At 47.5% G+C, this 13,970-nt stretch overlaps 1 protein-coding gene across 2 annotated transcripts in view; it reads left to right on the top strand.

Annotated features, from left to right (window-relative positions):
- Positions 1-13,970, top strand: part of HDLBP (high density lipoprotein binding protein) — a 39,790-nt gene that overhangs the window by 17,072 nt on the left and 8,748 nt on the right. For both annotated transcript variants that reach the window (XM_082487237.1, XM_082487238.1), the window contains exons 2-20: positions 803-870; positions 1,415-1,527; positions 2,452-2,606; positions 3,143-3,358; positions 4,947-5,153; positions 5,620-5,835; positions 6,660-6,866; positions 7,079-7,186; positions 7,736-7,840; positions 8,300-8,378; positions 9,283-9,422; positions 9,729-9,833; positions 10,095-10,208; positions 10,492-10,578; positions 10,743-10,874; positions 11,189-11,407; positions 12,260-12,481; positions 12,713-12,931; positions 13,638-13,776. In XM_082487237.1, the coding sequence (XP_082343363.1) occupies positions 1,452-1,527; positions 2,452-2,606; positions 3,143-3,358; positions 4,947-5,153; positions 5,620-5,835; positions 6,660-6,866; positions 7,079-7,186; positions 7,736-7,840; positions 8,300-8,378; positions 9,283-9,422; positions 9,729-9,833; positions 10,095-10,208; positions 10,492-10,578; positions 10,743-10,874; positions 11,189-11,407; positions 12,260-12,481; positions 12,713-12,931; positions 13,638-13,776 (2,746 nt within the window). In that variant the 5' untranslated portion in view covers positions 803-870; positions 1,415-1,451. The remainder of the gene's footprint in view (positions 1-802; positions 871-1,414; positions 1,528-2,451; positions 2,607-3,142; positions 3,359-4,946; positions 5,154-5,619; positions 5,836-6,659; positions 6,867-7,078; positions 7,187-7,735; positions 7,841-8,299; positions 8,379-9,282; positions 9,423-9,728; positions 9,834-10,094; positions 10,209-10,491; positions 10,579-10,742; positions 10,875-11,188; positions 11,408-12,259; positions 12,482-12,712; positions 12,932-13,637; positions 13,777-13,970) is intronic.

Genomic DNA, 13,970 nt, shown 5'->3' on the forward strand with positions numbered 1-13,970 from the left:
TACTGTGGGTACTGTACTGAGTTTTACGTTTTTACTGACACTTCTAAACACTTTTTCAGTAAGCCTGCAGATCCAGATACAAGAGATGTAAAGCTCCCACCAGCAGCGTATATGTTTTCCTGGTTCCGTCTTGTGTACATGTGTAAAATACTCCACGTGAACCTGCATGGGTTTTGTTCTTCCCCCTTGCAGACTTAGGCCTGGAGACAGAGTTCAGTGCCTGGTGCATGATCTTATTAGAATAAAAAATGAAGAGGCAGACTGGCCAGCAGCTGTGTGTGGATAGCCCTGAGTGTTTGCCTTAGTTTGTGAGGATGTCTATGTTGATTCACCCGAGCTCCACTAAACTACATTCCTAACTTCTGACTGATGGCAGTGTTGTTGGCAGGTTTTCAGGTTGTTAGTCTCCTCTGACTAGATGTTGATGCTCTTGCTTGCAACCCTGAAATTTCATGTCTATCTTGCACATCTGTTACTAATTGACTGTATTTTTGCCTGATACTGGATGGCTGCTCTTGTAGCCAGTGTGATGAAAGAGTAGCTACTCCAAGCTTCCTGCTGTGAGGTTTAAGGAGATAGTGGTGTTGCCTGTAGCTCTAGTAAAACATGACAGGTAAAGTCTGGTGAGATGTGACTCAGTATGAGAATGTTTTGGATAGGGTGCAAGTTTGAAACACAGTACAAGCGGTGCTCTTTTGAAAGTTACAGTACCGGGGGTGTCATGTTTTCCTGTTGTCGTGGAGCAGTCACATAAATATTTTTCTTTTTTTTTCTTTTTTTTTTTTTTCTCTTCTCTGTAAAGCAAAAGCTGGCAGGCTGACAAACGGGCAGCTTACAGGACGGACTCTCTGGCTACTGACCATTTAGCTGGTAAGTTGTTGTTTTCAGGGAGCCAAAGATCTTGCTGTTGCTGAGCTTGCTTATCAGAGTGGCTTTCTGAGTGTATCCCAAGTAGCGGAAGTTCAGGCACCTAAGTAAGTCTTTTTCAGGAAGAGGCAGCATCCTGGGCCCTTTCTGTTTTCTCTCCAGGGTTACACAACAGTCTTGGACTGACTGTCCAGTCCCTTGGATACTCATTGAAAAATTGCACATCATTAATAATTGATAAATTAATTAGAGTATGCTTTAACAACTTCTGGTGTCCCCCTTTCCAGTGACCTTCTTAGGTTGCACATCCTCTGCCTTCTAAATGAAGAGCTTAATGAGGAGCTCTGGTTTTAGTGACCACTGTGCAGTGAGGAAATATCCCCTCTGAATTCCTATCTGGTTCAGCAAGAGCTGACTTGGCACTGTAGGTGCTTTTCAAGAGGCTGATTGGAAGAGTGCTCAGTAACACATACTTTGTCTTGCTGCAGTGACTTTTGTGCATTTTGAATGGTGTTGGTAATAGTGCTGCCACCTCTGTCTTTTCCAGTGGCATACCCGGATTGTGTGTGGGTGGGAAGTCGACAATGAGCTCCGTGGCAGTTTTGACCCAGGAGAGCTTCGCTGAACACCGCAGCGGCCTGGCTCAGCAGCAGGTGAAAGGTGAGAAAACACAGCTGAGTTCCTGTGATGTGCCTCTAAATACAGACTGCACAGGCAAGGTTCCTTGCTGTAACCCAAACTTGCTCCATGCATCCAGTTCCCCATAAGTGTGCAGATGTTGCATTCGCTGTTCCTAGATTGGTGGCCCGCCAAACTCTGACTTTCCACCACCAGCAGCACAGGAGTGATGCTGCACAGTGCAGAACCAGGAGGAGGCACGCCTCAGATCTCCACAGAGCTCTAGCTAGCAATGCTGTCAGCTGTGGGATGGGGTTCATGCAAGAGTGGGGCATTGGCCTACAAGAGAGCCTCATGGGATCAGTGTACTGGGCTGTCATTTCCTTCCTTTGCTCAGCCAGGTGCTGGGGAAAGTCAGTATAACTGCATTAACTGACTCACTCATGGGTTTCGGCACCCATTCTGCAGCTGCAAGCTGGCCCGCTTGGCACAGCCCAGTTCACAACTGAGTTGAACATAAGCTACAGGCTTTCCATGGTCTCTGCCCTAACTATAGTGCTTCTCTCTGCCTCCCTCCTGGGTGTATGTTTGTCTCATCCCCTTCTGACCTGCAGCCTTGCTCAGTTCCTTTCCTTTATTTCTGCTCGGCCTGTTCTCCCCTCTTGACAAAGTTGGCGATAATGTGCTGTTGCTGCTGCCTTTCACTTGCATGTTCACTTCCTGCATCCCTAGTGCCTGCTCAGACAAGGCTGGTTGTTCATGGCATCTACAGCAGGCTGTGCTGTGCTGAGGTCAGTTGTGCTCCGGACTTGGCTGCTCCACAGGCGTAACTGTAATAGGATTAATAGTAGTGCACAAGTCATTTGCTCTCCCTTGTTAGTGGTGCCTGAATACAATTGCACTGCTTATGAATAGGGGCATTTCTGCAGGGAGAGGGTCTCATTTACCCTGTTTGCTTCACCCCAGTTACAGCTTTAAATTCTGAAGAAGAGAATGATCCTCCAACCTACAAAGAAGCCTTCCCTCCGCTCCCTGAGAAAGCACCATGTTTGGAAGCTGCCCAGGAACCTGCTGGGCCCTGGAGCAAAATCCGACCAATAAAGGCTTCTGTCATCACTCAGGTTGGTGGGAGCGGGTGTCTTATCTCCCTCCTTTTCCTCCCTCCAAAAAGTGGGGGAAGTGAAGCTTTCCGTGGAGTGTGAAATCCTTAGTGAAGTCAGACTGACAGCCTCTTTGCCATACTTTACCCTGGGACACGAGGAGGACTGCAGCTGAGAGCTAGGACTGCTCTGGAGGGGAGGGATGTGTTGGAAAACTGTCCAGAAAAAGCTCTGCATCCCTGTTCCGCAAATAGCGGGAGCAGGTCTAGGGGAAGAATTGCAGGATTCCAGTAGTGAGCACTAATCCGTTAAAGTATTCCCCCCATAGCTTAGCCCACTTTTGCCCACCTGGTGTGGGCCAGACTGCCTGCTGCAGCGCTCTCGCACTTTCCCTGGTCTCAGCTGGTGTCTCCACTAGAAAGGCTGATGGGTTGCACTAACCTGGGAGCTGAGTATGCCTGTAAACCTGTATGGCACTAAGAGAGGGAGGCACTGGCAATCAAAAACACACTGACTGCTTGCTGTGCCCTTCTCTTATCTGTCCTGTGGCCAAGCAGGTGTTTCATGTGCCACTGGAGGAGAGGAAATACAAGGACATGAATCAGTTCGGAGAAGGCGAGCAGGCCAAGATCTGCCTTGACATCATGCAGAAGACAGGAGCTCACCTGGAGCTGTCTCTCGCAAAGGACCAGGGCCTTTCAATCATGGTCTCTGGCAAGCTGGAAGCAGTCATGAAGGCTCGGAAGGAGATTGTCGCTCGGCTGCAGACTCAGGTGAGGGCATCTAACTGTTTCGCACTTCATCTTTGCTCTTCCCCACGACTTGCAAAGGCTTTGAGACCCTTGGGCATGTGTGCTTATAAGCCAAAGAGTTGTTATTAGATGACTAATTCAGCTTTGCCATATATTTTCAAAGCACACAATTGGCAATTTGGAATGCAAATGAGGCTTAAAATAGGGTTCAAAGCTAATTACAGGCCATGGTGTTGCATGAAGGGCGGAGTCTGCAATCTCTAAACACTTGGATTACAAACAGTGACTTTGTGCTGAGGTGCTAGTGTTGGGGGGGAGGGTGTGGGCCCCTCACACAAAGCTAGTAGTGTGGGAGAACGGGACTGTGCTCTCTCTGAAGTCCTTCAGAGGAGAACATGGAAGGATGAGAGAAAGAAAAGTAGAGAAGGGGAAGTCCTGCTGAAAGCTGAAAGCTTCAGGTCAGGGTTCTGGATTGTGTAACTCGAGCCACACTGGTAAGGAGCCACAGCCCCATTGTTTCAGTTGCTTCTCCTTTCAGTACTCTAGGTTTTGATTTCTTACCTTCAGATTCTTGAGTTCATAATCAAGATGGTAGTTCTTGTTAGGCTATGTCACAGCCAGTTGTCATAGTGTGTTTTAAAGTGTAATGTCAAAGGTAGTTAATGCAATAGTTAACACCATGTCTGCTTGGTGCTGTTCAGCCCATGTGTCATACCCTGCCAAAGGGAAGAGAAAGGGACAAACCCTACCTAATGTGCATCTGAAAAAATAGTTCGGGTCGTACTGCTACAGATCCATGACCCACTGTCCTCAAGTATACCTCCTACTACCTTGGTCTGAAAGGTGTGTCTCTATTCTGACGTCTCCTCCTAGACTTGGCTGGGCTTCAGTATAGGGACACAGAGTTGAAGAGTCACACCAAGTGATGGGGCTGAGAGCATGGTAGCAATCATAAGCTACCAGGTCAGTAAAAACTCAGAAGGAAAGAAGTCAGGAATCCCTGTTACAAACCAGCCCTTTAATGGTAGATTGAGAGAAGCTCTTGGGACCCCTTTTCCAAGAGGGGCCTTCTAGAAGCAGTCCCAGGAGCAGCATGTGCTACATGGAACACACCTTAGCACTTAGTAGAGGTAAGCATCTCCTAGCTGTCTGCCTGATGGAATAGACTTCTGGTGTTGAATTTCTGTTTCCTAAGAGTCAGACTGTGTGTCTTGTTCTCTGTAGCCTTGGTAATAGATGTCAGAGTTCAGATAAACCCCACCCATGAGCCATCGTCTCAGTTGCTGTCTGGTACTGCTCCAGTATCTTACACTGGAGAATAGGCACCTCCTCTTCTGTGCCTAAAAGCTTTTGTTAATTCAGAATACTACTCCTGTGCAAAGAGAAGGGTTTTGAGGGAAAGGTGGTTTTAGACTGCTGATAGACAGGCACCATAGATCAACTGTTCTGGTACAGTATCAGTCCTCTGACAGAATGTGCTGGGAAGACATTGTGTTTGCTCCTCAGTGGCACTGCTAAGCAGCATCTGACTTGCTTTCCCTGGCTCTATTCCTGTGGGTCTGCCAGTGCAGGCAAGTGTTCTCATAGATGCTCGATTCCTGTGTTGCAGGCTTCAGCGACAGTTGCCATCCCCAAGGAGCACCACCGTTTTGTCATTGGAAAGAATGGCGAGAAGCTGCAGGACCTGGAGCTCAAAACTGCAACCAAAATCCAGATTCCCCGCCCGGATGACTCCAGCAACCAGATCAAGATCACCGGCACTAAAGAAGGCATTGAGAAGGCCCGACACGAGATCCTGCTTATCTCTGCTGAGCAGGTACTTCAGTACTGTGATCTTTCTCGCGGCATTAGCTGGACAGCCATTTTGCTTCTCCACGGTATATTAAGTGTTTGTAGCCACCATGGCCACAGTCGGTGTCTAATACGTTAGTCTGAATGGAGATGTATAACGTGCCACTGGCTATATGAGCACCGCTGCCAAGTTCTGCAACTTCTGGTTCTGCATTTTGTCCATCCCTGAAGTCAGATAAGTGTGTTTCATATTTGAAGTGAACCATATTAGGTGCCAGCTGAGATAAGGCAGGAGATTACAGAGGTGAATATCGTAAATCAGCAGTAGCAACAGCAGTGTTTGTAGATTGAAAGGGATGGAGATCTACAAGCCTACAAACTGAAAAACGTGCTTGGGCCAGAGTGTCGAGCAAGGCAGCACTGGGAACTTGGCTGTGCCTGGCAGAGACTGGAGGGCAGTTCCCACCAAGGTCTGTTCTGGGCTCTTCCAGGATAAGCGTGCCGTGGAGCGGCTGGATGTGGAGAAAGTGTACCACCCCTTCATTGCTGGCCCTTACAACAAGCTGGTGAGTGAGCTCATGCAGGACACAGGGACGCGCATCAACATTCCTCCACCCAGCGTCAACAAGACAGAGATAGTCTTCACAGGAGAAAAGGAGCAGCTAGCCCAGGCCGTGGCTCGTGTTAAGAAGATCTATGAGGAGAAGGTATGGATGGTCCATAAAGCTTTCCATCTTCCGCCCACCTGCTCATAGTCCTTCTTCCCTTCTTGTTCTGCTTTTGTGCATCCTCCTCATGTCAGCTCTGGCTCAGAAGCCCTTGCAGTATATGGTCCTGGATCTTACCATTTCCTCACTCAGCAGAGTGGGACTCGGGGTGATAACACCAAGGGGGTGACCGATTTCTCACTTTTCTCTGTCATGGGAATTAGCACAAAGAGCTCCCCTGGCTCTCGTTCACACAGGTGCTACTAAGGAAAGAAGTGTGAAGTCTATGGTGGTGGCCAGCTAACAGTATCAAAGTTGCTACATTAGCAGAAGTAGCTGAAGAGTGAATTTCACTCCAATTTATTTTCCACAGCCAGTATTGCTGTGAATATCCTTGTTGTGGGTTGTTGGGCTGGTTTTCTTCATGGTTAGGTCTGTATTTGTACCAGTCTGGATTTAACAGAGATAATCATCTTATAATCTAGTAGCCTACATGACGTTGCATTACAGTACTGCCTGGGGAACAGCTGGGTGTTTGAGCCCTGTTGTGCAAGAGTGTGTGTGTGTATGTGGTCTCTTCCATGTAGTGTCTCAGGGAGCTTGGCACAGAGTACTAGTTTTGTACTTCACCTGTGAATTTTTGAGCACAAGGCTTTCTGTAGGCAGGGGCCCAAAGGGTGCTAGGGTATTGCAGAACCACTGTGCTCACCTTTGCTTTGCCCTTTCCTGCCTGCAGAGTTTCACTGCATCTTGTGCCTCTTCCTTTCACTCTTGTCCTTCCCTGCCCCCTTGTGATTGATGCCCCAGTGCCTCTGCCCCTACAGAAAAAGAAGACTACTACCATTGCAGTGGAGGTGAAGAAGTCCCAGCATAAATATGTCATCGGCCCCAAGGGGAATTCCCTGCAGGAGATCTTGGAGAAAACTGGAGTCTCTGTCGAAATCCCACCCACTGACAGTAGCTCGGAGACGGTGATACTGCGAGGCGAGCCTGAAAAGCTTGGGCAAGCATTGACTGAAGTCTATGCAAAGGTACTGACAAGATGGGCTAGGCTGCCTTTGAAAATCCCATAAAGATACATCCATGAGCACTGGCAGGTGTAGGGCAGGGTCTCTGTTGGGCTGTTAGAGGTGCAGCTTAGAAATCAATAGTGAGGGTGCAGCATGGGAATTGGAACTGAAGTTTTGTGAAGACCTCTTCTAGTCTGCCCATCAAACAGCTTCTCTGTTTTTCTGTCTCTCAGGCCAACAGTTTTACCGTCTCCTCGGTCTCTGCCCCCTCTTGGCTTCATCGTTTCATTATTGGAAAGAAAGGACAAAACCTGGCCAAAATAACTCAGCAGATGCCAAAGGTATGGATGAGCTTAGCACCCTCTGATGTAGAACATGGTTTAGTCCAAACCACTCTTTGTAGAAGAGAGAAATGTGTTCTAGCGTGGGTAAAACCAGGGAGGAAATGACACAGATCTTAATATTAAGTTGAGCTTCTCTTTTACTGCTGCAAACACTACTCATCCTGTGTTATTCTCATGGGTTGAGCCCTTCAAAGGAAGCTTTATGTGGTACTAGTTTGAGAATTGATGTGATAGGATACCTGCAAATGCTGGCTTCAACGAGGCTTGTCCCTGGTGAGTTAGATGATATCTGGAGAAAGACTAGGTGAGTAACTTCTCCAAAGCCCTTGCAGACTCCACACAGCACCAAAGCCTTGGGCTCTAGACACTGTGATATCGCCCAAATTGTGACTTGCTTCTGAAACCATGGGAATGATGATGTGTGTACTTTGTGGGAAGGAAACCATCTCTGAGTGGCAGGGATTGACGGTGTAGGCCTGACTAACAGCATTGACTTGGCTTGTATCTTGGAAAATTCTTACTAGGTTCATTGCTTTGTGTCTCAAGGTTCACATCGAATTCACTGAAGGAGAGGATAAAATCACTTTGGAAGGACCTACAGAAGATGTGAATGTGGCTCAGGAACAGATTGAAGTCATGGTCAAGGATCTGGTAAGTTGGTGTTACTAGTTCCAGTACATAGGAAGAAAGTGGGGGAAGAACGGGCAACAAAGCAGAGATGGTGTGTGTATCGCATCCATATGATATCTTGTAATGCTTAACAGAACTTGCAGAAGACAAGTTGTGTGACAGATGGATGAAACCCTTGGTTATGAAGCTCGCCCATAGCATTCTTAAAAAATCAGCAGCAGGTCTTAAATCTTTTGATGCGGAGCATGAAGGTTTCTCTTTCAGTTGTAGCTGCAGAGGCATATAAGTCACTTTAAATGTTTCATAAGCATGTTGCTCTCAGCTCAAACCAGAGTACTTCTGCTCTGCTTAACAGCAGGAGGAGTGCTTGTAGCTGACCACTGGAGAGTCAGTGCCAATACTGGCAGGAGACAGTTACTTAGGGCACAAGACGGGAGAAGCTGTGGCCTACCCTGCCTAGCCCTATATAATTCTTTATAGATCAACCGGATGGATTATGCAGAAATCAACGTTGACCACAAATTCCACCGACACCTCATTGGCAAGAACGGAGCTAACAGTAAGTGGGGTGCCTTTCTAATCCTTCCTATGCTCGGACTCTCGGTGTGTAGCAGATCACATCAGGGGCTCTGTAGCTCATCCAGTGTGCTGTCTCCATCACATTTCCTCTGCTCTTCTGAAGTGTTGTTGGCAGGAGTTAAATGGGTAGTGAGGCCTTGGGGTGGCTTTAATGTGTGAAAAGTGTTTAATGTGTGAAAAGCACCGGCACAGGCTGCCCAGGGAGGTTGTGGAGTCCCCTTCTCTGGAGATTTTCAAGACCCGCCTGGATGCAGTCCTGCGTAACGTGCTCTAGGCAATCCTGCTTTAGCAGGGGAGTTGGACTAAATGATCTCTAGAGGTCCCTTTCAACTCTGAAAATTCTGTGATTCTGTGAAAAGTGTCTTAGGAGGTTGAACAGTGGTAGGATTACTTTGCCATATCCTGGAGGAAATTTTTTTGTTGTTGGAGTTTTGTTTGTTTGTTTGTTTTTATTTTTTTTGAGAATTGTCTTTATTTTTTTGAAGTTGCTCTACTCCAATTACATTTTAGCAGCCAATTGGGGGTGGTAGAAATCTGCTTGGTGAGTTTCTCCCCCCAAAATAATTTGGGGTTAAAAATGAATTATCATCTTCTGATCTAAATGTGGTGCTGTTTGGGGAAGAAACAGATGCCTCACTCTGGCAAGCAAACAGTTGGATCTGTAGATGCCACAGCATTTACTTGTACAGGTTCTTGTGTGGCACAGATCTGCTGTCACTGAAGTCCAGGGTGAAGAAGCACTTCCCCTGTTTCAGCCCCAGCTCACTGGTCCCTTCTCAGAGGCTGGTTTACTTCTTAAACAGCCTCTAAGAAGTGATAATCAAGGTGCCTTGCTTCAAAGTCTTGGCCTAGCAGACTGTGTCACCTCAGTCTTTGCCTTGAAGTTAACAGGATTAAGGACCTCTACAAGGTGTCTGTGCGCATTCCCCCGGACAATGAGAAGAGCAACCTGATCAGAATTGAAGGAGACCCACAGGGGGTCCAACAGGCCAAGAAAGAGCTGCTGGAACTCGCTTCCCGTATGGTGAGTAGGATGTGATGCTTGGGAGGCCGCAGTGTTTGGGCTCTTAGGTTCCCTTGTAACCTTCTGGTGCAAGTACATGCCCCTTGCCTGCCAAGGACTTGGATCTCATGACAAGTGCGAGTACCTCTTCACAGATGTGTTCTTCTATTCCCTTGGACACCCTTTCTCTGTCAACCTAGAGTGAATTTTATCTAGAGGAGAAAAGAGGGACGATGGCTGGCGAGTAAACTGCCAGGCAGCGAACCAGTAAATAAAAGTATGTGGCTTTCCTGCTGAACACTGAATGTTAAACTCTGTTCTCATCAGGAAAATGAACGCACCAAGGACCTAATCATTGAGCAGAAATTCCACCGGACCATCATTGGGCAGAAGGGCGAGCGGATCCGGGAAATCCGGGAGAAATTCCCAGAGGTAAGGCTTTCTAGGAGATGAGGAATCCAGAGGGGATATTTCTGACTTGGGCAGTAGACACATCATCGCTGAAGTCATAAATTTAGTGGCTCTGTATCTAATATGTATGAGAAGATAGTTCTTTTGTCCAGAGGCTGCTAACATGGTTACCCTTTTCTGAAAGGGACAGGGGATGTATAGGATCATCCCAACCTTTGCATGTGTCTGATAGAGCAATTCTTGCATTTGCTTCAGTTGACCGTAAATGATCACCTCTTGTAGGTTATCATCAACTTCCCAGACCCTGCACATAAGAGTGACATCGTCCAACTAAGAGGTCCCAAAAATGAGGTGGAGAAGTGCACCAAGTACATGCAAAAGATGGTGGCGGACCTGGTAAGGGGGACTTCTGTTTGCTGTTCTGTCCTACATGCCTGGATAACCCTGGAATAAAGCAGAACTGTACTGGCTTGGCTAGGGCTGAAACACCTCAAGATGAGGGAGCTATGGACACTGTTCTGGCCGGCTGGGGGCAGCCAGCTTATTTTTGCAAGCGTGTCACGTAGAGAACTTCCTTGGGTCTAAGCCTATTGTCAAAAGCTTGTCTATCAAGTTCCTGGGATGGGGCCTCAATGCCACGACAGTGTAATCTTCAGTTCTCCCTTCTTTTCTCCCTTAGGTTGAAAACAGCTTTTCTATTTCTGTCCCCATCTTCAAACAGTTCCATAAGAACATCATAGGAAAAGGAGGTGCCAACATCAAGAAGGTAAGATATCTTCCCTATTTCCACTGCTCAGTATGGTCTCTGCTTGCAGCTAAATCCCACTCGCTGCTCTCTCCTGCTCATTGGTGATGTGAAATATAACCTCCAAGGACTTTTTTGTGACATGAGACACCTCTGAAATGACTTTTTTTTTCTCTTTGTGGCAGATCCGTGAAGAAAGCAACACCAAAATTGATCTCCCAGCAGAGAACAGCAACTCGGAGACAATTGTTATCACAGGCAAGAGAGCAAACTGTGAGGCTGCTCGCCACAGAATTCTTGCCATCCAGAAGGAGCTGGTAAGTGAAATGATTGGCCTGTTGCAGATGAGGGACTTGAAAATGTTGCTAGAAGACATAAATACAGAAGTGCTTTGGGGGAAAGGGGGGCGCAGAGAGGAGACAAAGGTGAGTATCGGTTTCTTTTTGACTCTTAAACCTAAGTTTGTGGCTGCTCGTGTGTCAGGAGTAGCCGGTCTCAAACCACTCTGGTCAGGCATTTCTTACACACAGCTCTATAAAGCTCCTAGCAGCGTGATAGTTGGAGGGTAAGCAGACTGAGCGTGAACACATTTCTGCAGCTTGACTAACAGCGTGGTACTGTCCTCTCTTAGGCCAACATCACAGAGGTGGAGGTCTCTATTCCTTCCAAACTGCACAATTCCCTCATTGGCGCCAAAGGCCGCTTCATCCGCTCCATCATGGAGGAGTGTGGTGGAGTCCACATCCACTTCCCCACCGAGGGCTCTGGCAGTGACACCGTGACCATCAGGGGCCCAGCCCAGGATGTGGAGAAAGCCAAGAAACAGCTGCTGCACCTGGCAGAGGAGAAGGTGAGCCTTGTCTTGTAGGGGAAGGAGTACATTGTTTTGGCCAGCTGCTTCAGGGGTTGAAGTAATCCCCTCTGCCTGCTGGGAAGCCTCTGGCATCAAGACAGCCTAATACTCTTTTGAGGGATTTGAGTACAGTTTGTGTGATTAAAAGAAAACTGCTCCCATCCTTGTGCCAATGAGTTCTTTCCCCATGGGTAGAAAAACTGCCTGTAAATGCTTCTCTGACCAGGCTGGGGACATACTCAAAAGGCTTAAGGCTCCCAAATCCTGTGGTTTGAATGGTGTTGGGTATCCGCACTTCTCTGAAACAGCTTACTCTGCGTATCTCCTTTACTTTTTCCTTGATCTCTGAATTTCAGCTCCAGTTCTTCCATTTCACTGCATATAACCAGGTTTGAGAACTTTGGGTTACAAGACCTTGCTCTGAGTTGACTGACTGACTGACCAGTCATTTTAATAGCAAGAAAAACCCCTTTCTAATATCAGCGTGGGAACATGTTCTCCTGGTCAGTTGGTTGCCTCTGCTGCCTGGCTTGCAGCAGTTGGTTAGCAAATGGTTATGCCACCTTGTGTGAGTGTCAGACCCTTCTCCTAGGGAAGTCTTTTCTGCTCATATTCTCACCAGTCATGCTGAGCGTAGAGTTAGCTTTTCAGCCCTGAGAACATCTTTCAGGTAGTGTTTTTCATTTAAGACATCGTATACCTTTTTGACTTTGACAGCACATTGCATCTACCTTGCTTTTGCAGTACTGTGTATGTGGGTGGAGATAACACACCTGCATGCTTACAGTTGATGCTGATGTGTCTTTTCTATATATTGACATGTTCCGTGGGTGTCTTGACTTCTTTCAGCAAACAAAGAGTTACACCGTGGACCTCCGTGCAAAGCCAGAGTACCACAAATTCCTTATTGGTAAGGGTGGTGGCAACATCCGTAAGGTGCGTGACAACACTGGAGCCCGCATCATCTTCCCAACCTCTGAGGACAAAGATCAGGAGCTGATTACTATCATGGGAACTGAGGAGGCTGTCAAAGAGGCACAGAAGGAGTTGGAAGCCCTCATTAAGAACCTGGTATGAACTACTTTTTCTACTTTCTTGTCTTATCGCTGTAGCAAGATGTGATGAGTCAGTGTGGAGGATCTGTGTGTCCTAAAACCATCTGCTGCCCTTCATGGGAGCTCCGGAAGATCCTCCTTGCTGTCAGTTGTTGGGGTGAGGTTGTAAACTGATTGATGTTGAGTGCAGCAAACTTGTGCTTATCACCAGGATGGGCAGGGTTGACTGGCTGTCATCTGTTGACAGGATAACGTGGTTGAAGACTCCATGGTGGTTGACCCCAAGCACCACCGCCACTTTGTCATCCGGAGAGGGCAAGTTCTGCGGGAGATTGCAGATGAGTATGGTGGTGTGATGGTCAGCTTCCCACGCTCTGGCACCCAGAGCGATAAAGTCACCCTCAAGGGAGCCAAGGACTGTGTGGAGGCAGCCAAGAAACGCATCCAGGAGATCATCGAGGACCTGGTATGTCACAGGAAAACCGTTCTACACTTTGTTGCTTCAGCAGGGCCCTCCTTGAACCTACTGTACAGCCAGACTTTATGTGAACAAGTCTCACAGTAGTTCTGGGATTTGAAGCTTTGCTGTCAATGTATAGGGTCTGCAGACTTTAGATCCCAGCCTGGGGAATGGCAGCTGGCTTCAAAATAGCAACACTATAGGAAAGAGTTGCATCCTCTGACCTTCTTGGGTTTTTAGGAGTGGAAATAGGAGACTGTTCCTTGATGTTCTTCTAGACATTAAAAGATTGGAGCCTCCTTGTTTCTCTCCAGGCCTGGCCTTGGGCAGTGGTTGCTCTCTGGGGTTTCCTGTGCTGTTAGTATTGTCTTTTGGAAGGAGACAACTGTCAAACCTGTTCTCTTCCCTTCCTTCCTTCTTTATCTTTTTCCTTTCTTCTAATGCTTCCTCCCTGTCGGGGTAGTAGAGAACTTGAGCTTTGGTCTTGGAAGCCTTTAACGTCATGGGTTGGAGGCAGCCTTCATTAAGAAATCCTCTTCTAACCTCTCTGAGAGAGGAAGATTCTAGGAAACTTTCAGTTCTTCCCCTGTCAGCAGCTGTTACCTTTTCTAACCCCTCTCTTTGTCCATTATGGATTTCACCATGCACAAGCATCCTGTTTTCTGGTGTGAAAGAGGCTGCATTGCAATAGAGCAACTCTGCTTTCTCACAGGAAGCTCAAGTGACAATCGAATGCACCATCCCACAAAAGTTCCACCGCTCCATTATGGGCCCCAAAGGATCACGGATCCAGCAGATCACCCGGGACTATGCTGTCCAGATCAAATTCCCTGACAGGGAGGAGAACCCAGGTATACCCGTGGATGCATGTTTGCATGGTAGTTGGGGTGATCAAACGAGTGTAGTGTAGTGTGGCCTACACTGTACCAGTGGAGATGTTCTTAAAATCTATGAAGAACTGACCCCAGGTGTTCCCTGCAGTGTCCTTGAATCTGGGCTTAGCATCAGCCTTGCCCTCTTGGGAAGAGGGGACAGTTTTAGGAGG

The sequence above is a fragment of the Vanellus vanellus genome (genome assembly GCF_965231255.1).
Source record: "Vanellus vanellus genome assembly, chromosome: 8".
NCBI classification, from domain to species: Eukaryota; Metazoa; Chordata; class Aves; order Charadriiformes; family Charadriidae; genus Vanellus; species Vanellus vanellus.